The following is a 12,863-nucleotide window of genomic DNA, read 5'->3' on the forward strand; positions in this document are numbered from 1 at the left end:
AAAAATGAGTTCGCTCATACCACGATCCATCGGAGTTGAAGAAGATATCGATGATGACCGAGGTCGAAACGTGCGTATCTACTTCACAACTCATAAAAATGTCCAATTATTTTATCTTTTTTTAAACTTAAAAGCAAGAAACCAACCAAAATATCTTCTTTAGACGTCGCCCGAGAAATTTTTGAGCAGATACAAATTCACAGAGAATATTAAGGAAACTGTGGGTTGGCTGCCTTAAAAAAATAAATAAGAGAAGCTTTGCAATGTAGCGATCGAAGATACGCATTTTCTTCCTCGGTTAAATGGCAAAAACTCTGATGAAGTTATTATATAATATGTGTTCCATCAGATTAGTATCAAATAGACTTGTCAGTCCCTGGTAAAAATTGGCGATAGGATCTACGCTTCAAAATACCATAGGAGTTCTTATAGCCGACTGAAGAAGGCGATAGAAAATTATATAGCTGGCTGTAGAAAGTGGAAAAAATCATACGGCCGGGCTACACGAAGCGTTAAAAAATTATACAGCCGGGCTATAGTTCCTATCGCCGGGCTTTACACTTTATCGCCTGGCTGTTGCTTTTTTTGCCATCGGCTATAAAAGGCTATAAGAAATTGTAACGAAATTCGTGTGCTTTGTAAATCCTTAAGTTTGTACGGAATCACCTTAATATTTACAAAACGGACATTATATTTTCCTTTGATACATATTTTTTTTCATCAATAAAAATGAGAATAATCCATACAGAGTGTGCAAACATTTCAAAGTCATGGGTTGAAAAACGCTGACAGCACAAGATTAAATATAAGAGCCTAACACAAAGCGGAGCGGCGGCGCACTGGCGCCTACAAACCTAACAGGGATACTTCACGCATTGCGCAAGTAGTAGTATTGAAGTATCCCTGTTAGGTTTGCAGGCGCCAATGCGCGTCCCGCGCTGGCTGCCCGCCTGCCGCGCCGCACGCCGCAGCGTACCACGACGCTTGAAGCAACTATTTCACACCAGAGGTATTGCACAGTATCATACGAAATTGAAGGCGCTCCAACATATCAGGAATGGCAGGCATCCTTCAAAAGTACGGAGCTTTCCTCGCAAAATAAATCAAGATACTACGGCACAAAAAGAGCGGTAGTCCAAAAACTAACTAAGTCCTATTATCCGTATTAAGTAACGTTTAGCATAATCTTTATCGTCTGGTTGTTGCTTAATCGCCATCGGCTATAAAAGGCAATAAGAAATTGTGTTGCCAGCTATTGAAGCTATTGGAAATCTTACAGCCGGCTGTAGGTCTATGGTATTTTGGAACACAGATTTTACTGCCAATTTTTACCAGGGGTTTCATATCTCAGAGTTTATTTCTTAACCTCTCGAACTCGTTGCATTCTTCATTTCCCAGGTAAAATTTTGAAGAAGAAACAAGTAGCGAAGTGCTCTATTTGGACGTATTTCTATGAAAAAGAACTATGTGCAGAGGGAAAGATGGGGTGTGCTCGTTGGTGCTCGGGGCGTAAGAATGAATGGGAAAATATAGAGCGCCAAAGACGTCAGCGGCAACGACGAGAGAAACGACGATCGGGGCGGGGCGGTCTTTAACTCATGAGTCCTGTGCACAAGGCTCTTGATACATGCCCACGGCTCATACACTCTGCACATAGTTCCGTTTGACAGAACGTGAAATTCCGCTTCTTCAATTCAGCAAACGGAACTGTGAGCCAACTAAGCGCGGCACCCATGAGCTGTGGGCATGTACCTAGAGCCTTGTGGACAGGGCTCATGAGTTAAAGACCGTCCCGATCGTCGTTTCTCTCGTCGTTGCCGCTGACGTCACTGGCGCTTTATAATTCCCATTCATTCTTATGGCCCGAGCATGAACGAGCACACCCCTCCTCTCCCTCTGCACATAGTTCTGTTCGATAGAAATACGTCCATTTTATACCTTCTCTGGCAGCCTGTTGTGTCATTGTTTTTACCGCTCATTTTCCGGGTCAAAGTTTGAGAGGTTTCAAGCGTGTTTTTTCTCTCTTTTTTTTTTTGAGGAAGTGCGTCACATTACAGTGGATATATTTAGTTCCATACTACAGCATCAAAGCAAGGTGACTCACCTGTGTCAATATCGGTATTCACCGCAGGATTGAGGGAACTAAAAAATTGCACAGTTTCGTCTTTTCTCCTCACGAAAGAACGTAACCACATTTCAATGTTGCCAAATTTTCCTGCACGAATTGCATTATCACCGGGAGAATCTTAGGCATTTCTGACGAAAAATGTTTCCGATTTTCCTTCTGGTTTAATTCAAAAAGTAGAAAAAAATTTAGAAGAAAATTGCGTGGATACATTAATGTGAGAAATGAAATTGTTGGAGTCAATTTTGCGACCTTGGAATGGAGTTACGTTTCTCAGTGCGGAAAATGACAAGATTTGTACAAACACTGTAAAGTGAGGGGGAAAAATGAGACTTTACCAACATATTGAGAAGGGTATTTACGTGGGGATAGGGGGTCAATAATAGTGCCATAAATATAACCTAGTCCGACTAAAGAGCGAGGGGAGATAGTCTGACTTTGTATAATGACACGCTGAAATCAATAGATTTTTTTGCCTCATATTTTCGATACCTACTTTCAACCGAAAGACTGACAAAAAATTATTATTTAGTCATGCAAAAGGGGAAGAAACTTTATGTGGATTACAGGTTCTACTTACTTTCCTGGTCGCTGTTACGATTTTACTTTTGTTTCTTAAGCAAATCAATCTTAGATCAATTATCTTAATCCTAGCGCATAGTTCCCGTACAGTTTGTAGTATAGTTATGGCCGGTGGCCAATGGCACACCAGCTACCCATTAAAATATTGTAATTAGTTCATAGTTTGTAGTTATAAAAAATAGAGTTAATACCTTGTAGTCCTCTATAATCAATAAAGAAAAAAAAAAACTTTTGTTGTTGCAATCAGACCCACCCCAGGAGTAATGCAACATTGTCATTGAGACAGAAATAAATGTTAAGCGAAAGTAAAATTGTGACAATGACCAGAAAAATAAGAAAGACCTGACCCGAGAACAGTTCAGTAAATTTCAGGAGCAGCGCTTCTCTTATCTTGGAACCGATGCAATTTTTTACCGCAGTTCTATTACATAATATTACCGTGACTGCTTACAGCTATTTTTCTGCGAAACTTTCGAGCAACCTAATTCGGGACCTGCAATTGCGTCTGACGGGAATCATGGTTCAGGACCCGCGGTCCTTTTTTGGGTCCAACTCCTGTTTCCCGCAGCTCAGATTCTGTTGCTGCGGCTGCTCGCTAAGAACAGGCGTCCTCATTATAGGATGGTACACTGTGGTGAGTTTTCTCAGAATAAAATGTTGGGTTGAAAAATAGAAGCATTTGCCCATACCTAATGCATGACAAATTGTAACCTTTAACTGACCACTAGAAAAGGTACGAATTTAAGCAATCTGATACATGTTCCTTAAGGTGATTCGATGGACGCCATATTTTGTGTCAGAACGGCATGCGATAAATCGCATTAATTGGTTCCATTTTTTTAGCTACTCGTCATTTTTCTCCAATTTTGAGATCGCAATTCTGTTGTCAGGAGACTAAAGCACTCACTTACCAATTTTAACAAAGAAATTCCACGTAATAAAGGCGTGGTTTTTTTAGAGAGAAAACATCGCATTCGAGTGCAGTTTCGATATCAGTATCGAATGCGATATTTTCTCTCTAAAAAAACTACGCCTTTATTACGTTGAATTTGTTTGTCAAATTTGGAATATGAATCCTTCAGACTCATGACAACAGAATTGCGATCTCAAAATTGGAGAAAAATGACGAGTAGTTGAAAAAATGGAACCAATTGATGCGATATATCGCATGCCGTTCTGACACAAAATATGGCGTCCATCGAATCACCTTAACCAGAATTTTACGTAAAACACGATTCTTACAACGAAAATTACTGAAACCAATTCCTAACAAAGATGTTAACGTTTTTATTACACAATGATTACGAGGAATTTGAACTGCCCGCTCACAAGAAACTCAAAGCTCTACGTGAGTCAAATCGCGCACCACAACGGTTTCAGGAAGCTTCTCAATCGAGCAATGTTCATTTCCCACCATTGGTTGTTCAAACTATCAGCAATTTGCTATAGCTGAGCCAAAGCGTCAAAATTGAGGTTGCCAGATTTTTATATCACAAAGACTGTCATGATAACGTTTAGCGCGCAATGTGAATCAAGTAGAGCAGTGAGTTTTCATGAGCGGATGGTTTGAGTTCACGCTTCAAGAATTATTAAATATCTCCCTAAGGAGTTTAGTTCTGTATTTTGTGTTGCGCAATTCGTATTCTGCATGAAATTTTGGTTAAGAAACATGTATCAGAATGCTGAAATTCGTACTTTGTCTAGTGGTCCATTTGTATTTAATGGGGGATAATTTGACAACGCTCGATTGTTCATACGTCGTTTTCCTTTCACTCTTCAGTAGATATATCTGAGCAGAGGATAACGATATCGGAGAAAATGCTTTGATGCAATTGGACTGCATTTTGCAATTTGGAACTTTAAATTCTGGCCCGGTTTAAAAACAACGTATGTGCCATTAGTTTCCCTATGCACATAAGTGTTTTTTTCAGATGAGCCAGAACTTTTAGCTCCAAATTGCAAAATGCGGTCCAAATATTCGTGTGCTATGGACCTCCGTGTTGCATTTTAAACATTAAAGGCGCTCTGGTCTTTCTATCGCATGAAACAGTGTTTGTCGCGACACAATGTAACACTTGGTGTCACACATCCTGATGTATGAAAGTGGTGAGAAAATAGCCTTTCCTGTCCTATTGTCTTGGTTTTTATCAGAGAATTTCATTTTGCCACATATTTGTAACGGCGTGCCACATGCTGCTGCGTGCACTGTTTCATAGGCTGTAGAGACTGGAGCGCCTTCCATTTTTGCATATGCAACACACGTGTCCCTAGAGTACGAATAGTTGTATTCAAACTTTATTATGAACATCATTGAATGTGTTGCTTATGTTGACGGAGATATTAGCGTTAGAGGCCCCTCCTAGTCTTATTGTATCTGAGTATCGTTTGAATAACTAAATTAAAAAATCTTTCCATCAGGAATTGCTAAAATTGTGAAGTTCTTTGGTTAAAACACACCCTTCATCGAACATTTTTACTATCTCGCACAATTTCATCAGTTGCTCAATCAACAACAAATAACATTAACTGGTGAAATTGTCGCCCAGAAAACAAAAAAAGATCGATCATAAAGTTGCTTTTTTACGCAAAAATCCTTAAAGTATTAGAATTTATAATGGATGGTAAAAGATGCAAACTTTGCGATACTCTTTTGCCAAAATGAGGTGTGAGCTCAAGCCAAAACTTTCACTGGAGAATTTCCTCAGCATAAGCTTTCGTTCGAGACATGTTCAATCCTAACATTTTCAAGAAGGGGCACATGAAAGTCCTTCTTTACTTTGACAGGCTCTTTACTTCTTATCTATTTGATGGAAAGAAGTTACGAAAATAGATCCCCCAAAGCGTGGGTCAGTGTTTCACAGAAGGCTAATCACACCCTCAGGATGATAATCACCGTTTTTAAATATTTCTTTACATTGATCATTTTTTTTAAACATTTACAATAGGTAATAGGTGTGTTTTCGATGATGGGATCCTTGCCGGTTGTAAGAGGCCTTAATGACAGATTTCTCACAACTGAGAGCCCAGGTCAGTCTATCCCTATAGATTTATTTTTTTTCGGTCAAGAATGAAATATTGCTTTTAAATCAGCACAATCTGGGAGATTACTAATTGGACCGCGTTTAGAAAAAAGGAACCAAGCCACATCGGCTGTTGCCTTAACTGGGCAATTTATTTTTTTTACGAGAGAACGTTTATGCGGATTCTTTTGAAAATTACAAAGAATTTGATTCGCACTATGCAGAAAATCACTGAACTTCGCACAAAAATCCGCACAACCGTCTCCATGTAAAAAATTAAATTACTCATTTAAATTAGGCAATATCTGATGTGGCTTGATTCCTTTCTGTTTAATGCAGTCCAATTGTGAGACTTATTGACCATTTATCATCATAAAATGTACCTGCTACAATACGCTTTTCGCAGTATCTAGTAAAAACCTTCAATGATACTTGGACGTATTTATGCTAAATGGACGTATTAATGCTAAAAGGAACTATGTGCATAGGGATTGCGTGTGACATACATGTAGTTCCTTTCAGTATAAATACGTCCAAATGGAACTATGCGGAAGTGGAAAGATGGGGTGTGCTCGTTAGTGCTTGGGTCATGGCCCAAGCACCCTCATTCTTGCGTCAAGCGTCCCATTCATCTATCTATCTATACTATAAGCTCCAAGACCTCCTAATTTTGCGAAACTGGTGACGCTTAGTTCCAGCGTTCTACCAAGCCGATTTTTATGATTTTTGCGGCTATCGACGGGCAATTTTCTCTAGATAAGCCAACTCTTTTCAGATTTTCAAAATATGGCCCAGGTTTTTTTATATTAAGTGGTAAAGTTGCGAATTCTCCCATTTAAACAATGTAAATTTATATATTTTGTCATAGTTCGTTTGAGCGTTCTATCGGGCCGATTTCCAAGTTTTTTGCGGTAATCGACGGGTCATTGGCCCTAGATGAGCCCGCTCTATTCAGATTTTGGAAATAGGAACCAGGTTTTTTTACAATCACGTTATAAAAGAGAGTGAATTTTCAGAATGCTCCGAGACTGCTACCGCTATGCGCAGGAGGATGCGCAGTGGTCGAGGAGGTTGCGCAGTAGCTGTGTAGCCTGCGCATCAGCTCTGCACTTATCTACACAAGATTCGCTCGCCCTACCTCAAGACGAGCGGTGGCCGAGTCGTCAAAGACGTCGGGAGCATCCACACAGTTCAAGGTGTGGGTTCGATCTCCGTCTACCAATACCCTTAAATATTACCTGCTTATCAATGATAGTTATTTTACTGCAATATTTCATCAATCAGTCATTCCAAATCGCGCCCTTTAGACTTCAAAAAAAAATGTTTGTTTCTTTATTCATCAAAACCAAAAATTATTTCATTCTAAAAGTAAAGTATACCTCATATCGTAATATTTTAGGGGAAAAATAAATAAAACTAACACCGATAGGAGGGTAAAAAAAGGGCCGCGAAGCGGCCCAATGATGGCGCGGAGCGCCTTTAGGGGGTTGGGCCGCGTAGCGGCCAGGGGGCGCAGCCCCCTAGTTCTTATATAAGAATGAATGGGAAATATAAAGCGCTAGTAACGTCATGTCAGTGGCAACGACGAGAGAAACGACGATCAACGACACGGTCTTTAACTTATGAGCCCTTTGCGCAAGGCTCTTGTCACAAGCCCACGGCTCATGAGTTAGCGCTCAGTTCCTTTTCATTTAATCAAATCCCGATTTTCCATTTTCTCAAAAGGAACTATATCCACTTTTACATTGTTTCTTATCCAACTTCCACGAGCACACCCCATCTTTCCACTTCCACATAGTTCCTTTCAGCATAAATACGTCCACTTATCGGAGGCGTTACTTATTTGTTCAGAAACAGCTAGGGAAGGAAACGCTTATAATTTGATTTTTCTCTCAAAAACAACAATATGAAACAATCTGAAGAAGGCGCGTCTAAAAAACGATGTGACCATACAAAATGACTCAAAATCATTCAAACTTCTAATTATTTGGGCATTCGAAACAACTGTATTTCTCACGAGTGCGTGCATTTACTAATGACAAATGGACGATTGGTGTTTTCTGCGGATGCAGGGCCGGATTAAGGGGGTGGCGGGTGGCCACATGGGCCGCGGCTCATGGCGGCAAATTTAGGGGACGGTAAATTTTGCAATTTTTTTAAGTGCAGGCACAAAAAAATCGGATTCAGAAAAAAATTACAAACAAGGAAAGGTGACAAAATCTCTCATTTTCTGAGAGTTCATTAATTTCTAATTTCGTCGTATTTCGGTGATACAAAAGACTGCGCACCTTTAACTAGTTGAGTTAAGAGAGAAACCAAACACGTAATTTGGCCTGGAGCGGCGCGGCGCAGAGAGAAATAATGACGAGGACTTGAGATGAAAAGGAGAAACCCTCGACGCGGCGGTCGGCATGTAACACATATTAGCGCCTACGAGACTGCATGAATACTTCACGCATTGCGTCAAACACAGTACGGTCAACAGCGGTCGGCGCGGCGTGAAACGCACAGTGCCTACAAGACTACATGAATACTTCACGCATTGCGCCAAACACAGTGTGGTCAGCGCGGCACGGCGGCGGAAGTTAAAATGATTAAACCACATTTATGTTCGTTCTTTCTTAATTTTTTAGTTCATTCTTTACAAATGAAAGGCCTTGTCCCCACCGAGACAGGTTCACGGAACTGAACTTTCGCGCAAAGTTCCCTGAACTTTCGCTAGTAGTGTTGACAGGGCATACGCAAAAAATGTGTCCAACATGAGTGAACGCGTCTTATGCACCCTTCTCCCTCCGGCACGTTCACTTGATGGTTTTCATTGATGTTTCAAAATGAATGAGAAGAGGGCGGCAAAATGAAGGCGGCCCATGGGCGGCAAGTAGGTAAATCCGGCCATGTGCGGAAGTACTCGCCGATTGAAGGTGAGAAAATCGATCATTGATGCCTGGCCTCTCCGATTGGTCCAGGTAATTTTCTGTTGCACGGGGTCATTGAAACACTTGAAATTTATCCTCATTCCGTTGATGAAGCAAAACCTGATACGTTTCTCGCCAATATCATTCAAGGTAGGCCCATTCAGTCATTGAATCTGTGTTTCGACCCTCTTACCATGATATTAAAGAACTTTTCGTCGATGAGGAACAATAATAATGATAAAATAAGTCGTAGTTTTCAGTCGAAGGGTTGTACAGGATGATCCAGGGTTAAAAGGCTAGTCTGCAGAAACGTGTTCCATGGGTCAAAATAGAACTTTTTTGTTGTTTAACTTTTTCCCCCAAAATGTGCCCCCAGTCGGAGCTACGGCCCCCCAAAATTACGGTAGGTAAACCGTTTTTTCTGAATTTTGGCAACGGCTGTGAACCTAATGTCTACGGAAAGTTTTACTGTCAAGTAATTTTATGCCCTGAATTCATAGATGATCTAGAAAAATCGAAATCACAATTTAAAGGAGGGATTTGGGGGTGTATCGGCTCCTGCAGTCTGGCCGTTTAACCCTAGAGCACCCCGTATGACGGTTTTTTTTGTGTGTCTCCTCCCGATACATACAATTTCAGCCTCGTCCAAATTTCTAAAATTCAATCGACTAAATTTGTATATGTCGCAGGCAGTGAGACAAATCAGGCATCTTACTAAATACCTAGCTAGACAGCCAAATTTTGACAATTAATGAAATATTGTAAATTTATGGCGAAGAGTTTACGAGTTTTCAATAATTCAGTAATAATATTTCATCAAATCCACGAACTCTTCTTCTTTCTTCCCAATTGCATGTTTTTTTACATATTTAAATTTAAAATTTTAAAAATTCTGTACATTATGATATGCTAAAATTTCAAGACAAATGTTTGATTACGAGCATAAAATTGTTTGAAATATCATTGTATGTTGCTCATTCTTACAGAGAATTCTTTCTTGCAGGAATAATCGATTTTTTGTCTAAAAGTAGGTGAAAAAAATTTTTTTTTTTTGTTTAAGAATAAAACGAATCAAGATTTTGTAGTGAGAATGTCAATTTTGTAGTCCGCGCCATCATATCAACTAAGTCTGAGGGTAAAATATAATTTGTTAAAAGATCTACGGTACAATTAACACAAAAACTGTGTTAGAAAGGTCAAATTTTCAACTCTAGCAGACAGAAAGGCATCATAAGTTTTTCCGCTTGAAACGATTGAAGCTAGGAAATTGATTTCGTTGAGTTTGCGTGTTTTCAGAGCGAAAGCTGGCGATATTCGTATGGGCAATGGACTTCATCATCGATGGAATTCTGCTCCGAGTTGCGGCCGCAATCCTACTGTTTGGAGTGTATAGTGTAAGTTTGAATCGAATAGGCATTTTATGCGATTCTATCCGGCAGATGTTACTCATTTAAACTTTTTTCGGTTTCAAAACTGACATTTAGATTAAAATGTCAGTGCCATAGTTAAAAATGTACTCAATTCCATCTCTGTCACTTCGAGTTGCGTCGTTGGCCAAATTGATTCCGATGAAAATCCGAATGCTCTGAATTCCATGTCTAATAACGAGTCTGTTGCACGAAAGAGACACAGTAGAGTTCGATTTTTTAGAGGTAAAATGGAACGAATGGGCTTTTCAAAAAAGTCTGAAATCCACCCTTTAGTGGTATCTGAGTAGTTTGGAAAACAGCTTTTCAATTGGACTGCATTTTGCAATTTGGAACTATATGAATTCTAGCTCTGTTGGAAAAACACTTATGTGCATAGGAAAACTTACGTGCACATACGTTGTTTTTAAACCAGGCCAAAATTCATAGTTCCCAATTCCAAAATTTAGTCCAATTGTCCCGCGCTTGAGGACTGTTCTGCCGTGCTAAGGAAGAACGCCGTATGAACATTCGAGAGTTGCCAAATTTCCTTCGATAAAATGTTCATTTTTGAGGAAAGTTATGAATAATTTTCCTTTACATTTTCAGAATCCTTAGGTAAGATTGTGAAATAAATTATCTGAAAACTTGAGAGGAAAATATTTGTAAGTTAACCAGGAAATTCGCGTTTTATGAAATAGAATTTGGCAACACCTGAAGGTAAATACGGCGTTTTTCCCTAGCGTGGCAGAGTTTCCCTTGCTGTCATACTAATAAAAACGCCGTATGAGCATTCACATGTTGCCAAATTGCCTCTCATTTGGTTATGGAGATAAAGGAACATTGAGCGTTGACCTCTAAACTGTCTGTTTTTATCCAACGGTTTGTTGCAGAGTAAACCGAGGTGTGTGCTCCTGTACCTTATTGTGGCCGTTGTCAGCGCCGCAAAGCTAGGAATTGAAATTCCACTGGTTGCCCTCACGAACATTGGCAAAGTGAAGGTTCAATTTTCGTTTCTTGACGTGTTCGTGCCGTTGCTTCAACATCCAATCGCATTATTCTTCACTTTCAGTAAGTGACCGGTTGCGCTTTTTATAAGTTGCCAAAATGCTTTTAAGTTCTTAAGGAATCATATGACACGTCCGTAGAAACATAAACGCAAAAAAGGAATCGAAAACGATAAACGCTAAATTTTGCCGAATCCTTCTTTTATAATGATGTAAAAAATGAAATAAGTAAGTAAGTAAGTAAGTAAGTAAGTAAGATATTTTATTCAAAAATTAAAACATAAAATAAAGACGACATTAATCTGCCCGGCAATTTGGAATGTCCAATTAATCTGCCGGATAAGACATAAAATTAAACTCAACTGATAATAGTAGAAAAACGAGAGAGAGAGAAAAGAAAAGAAAAGAGTGAAAAGAATAAATAAATAAATAACATAAATACATCGGCATGGATTAAAACTAGAATAAGACCTAAACAATGAAACTGGGAAAAGACACAAAAATCAAAAACACTAATCTGGTAAAAAATAAAAGAAAGAGGGGGTTGGGAGGGAAATGAAAAAAATGAAAATTTGAAATACATGAATATGAATATCTTGAGTACAATTAGTAATAAATTTGACACAAAATACACGATGAAATAAAATGACAAAGGAAATGGGAAAAACACAAGCACATTATAGAAAACTATTAATTAAACCTAGAAAAAGACACAATTATAAAGTAAAACATTGATTACATACCAAATTTGAGAGAGATCAAAAAAAAAAAAAAAAAAAAAAAAAAATGAAATACCTACATCAATTTAAATATTTTGAATACAATTTGAACATATGAATACATTTGAAAATTTTGCATTTTTACAATTTTCACCTTTTAAAATGCAATGTATGCTATCAGTAGGTATACAGATTTTTTTTCCATTTATCGTATATTTTTGTTGAAGTTCACCAATGTGCAGCAATAACAGGGAATCTCCTAAAATTATGAAATGACGTTTTTAGGGAAAAATCTCCAGTAAGAGTTCCTTCACACATTTTAACATGTTTTACAAAGTATTTCCTCTTTCAATTTTTGCAGGTTTTATAGCTGAATTTTTTGTGTCCACCAGTAAATCTCACTACTGTAAGGAACACTAATCCATATTTGTGTTTCAGTGTTGACTCTTTATTTTATCATGGTGACCAACAGTTACTACACAGAAATGGAGTCTGCCCCTCCAAGAAATAAATGTGGAACAGGAGAAACAGAAGACAGGACGCGTAACGCTTGAAAAAAGATTCTTCAAATCACGAAGAATTCGATCACTCCATCCGTTCATCTAAATGGATTGCTCAGACCCCTCATCCCTCTGACGTAATTGTGATTATGATTTAAGGAGAAGCTTTTTCTGCGATCGACAGTTTTGAATCATTGTGAAATTTGATCCTTGTTTTTGCATTCAATAGTTACACTCTGTGGGGAACTGAAGGGTGCTCATTGTGCTACATAAGTTTCTTTCTACTCGCTAGTTGCTAAATGGACGTATTTCTGTCAAACGGAACTAAGCGCCATGGAAAAGCATTGCGAGTATAGGACGGAATAGGCTTGACGAGGTCACTACCGCCCCTAGTAATACTCGCAATGTTTTACCATGGCGCTTAGTTCCTTTGAGGATTTTATAAAATCCTCAAAAGGAACTCGATTTAGCGCTTGGTTCCAATTTACAGAAATACGTCCAAATGCAATTAAGTTGTTGGTTAAACGCAATCAATTCGTCCGCTGTAGAGAAATGTTCCTTAATTCGTCTAAATTTAGATATCAATGTC

General features: G+C 38.8%; 1 protein-coding gene across 1 annotated transcript; it reads left to right on the forward strand.

The window, feature by feature from the left end:
• The first annotated feature begins 3,164 nt into the window (after positions 1-3,164).
• On the forward strand, positions 3,165-12,679 carry LOC140225489 (uncharacterized). The gene is made up of 5 exons (XM_072304583.1): positions 3,165-3,341; positions 5,653-5,734; positions 9,939-10,036; positions 10,942-11,119; positions 12,213-12,679. Exons 1-5 carry the CDS (start codon positions 3,225-3,227, stop codon positions 12,326-12,328), a joined length of 591 nt encoding a protein of 196 aa, XP_072160684.1. The 5' UTR covers positions 3,165-3,224; the 3' UTR covers positions 12,329-12,679.
• Positions 12,680-12,863: the final 184 nt, after the last annotated feature.

This window comes from Bemisia tabaci, chromosome 9, assembly GCF_918797505.1.
Source record: "Bemisia tabaci chromosome 9, PGI_BMITA_v3".
NCBI classification, from domain to species: domain Eukaryota; kingdom Metazoa; phylum Arthropoda; class Insecta; order Hemiptera; family Aleyrodidae; genus Bemisia; species Bemisia tabaci.

Bases quoted from the DNA above. Each gene is read 5' to 3' on its own strand.
- LOC140225489 (XM_072304583.1), top strand. From the start codon at position 3,225: ATGGTTCAGGACCCGCGGTCCTTTTTTGGGTCCAACTCCTGTTTCCCG. The intron at 5,735-9,938 runs GTCAGTCTATCC...GCGTGTTTTCAG, and splicing joins TCTCACAACTGAGAGCCCAG to AGCGAAAGCTGGCGATATTC. The intron at 11,120-12,212 runs GTAAGTGACCGG...TTTGTGTTTCAG, and splicing joins CGCATTATTCTTCACTTTCA to TGTTGACTCTTTATTTTATC.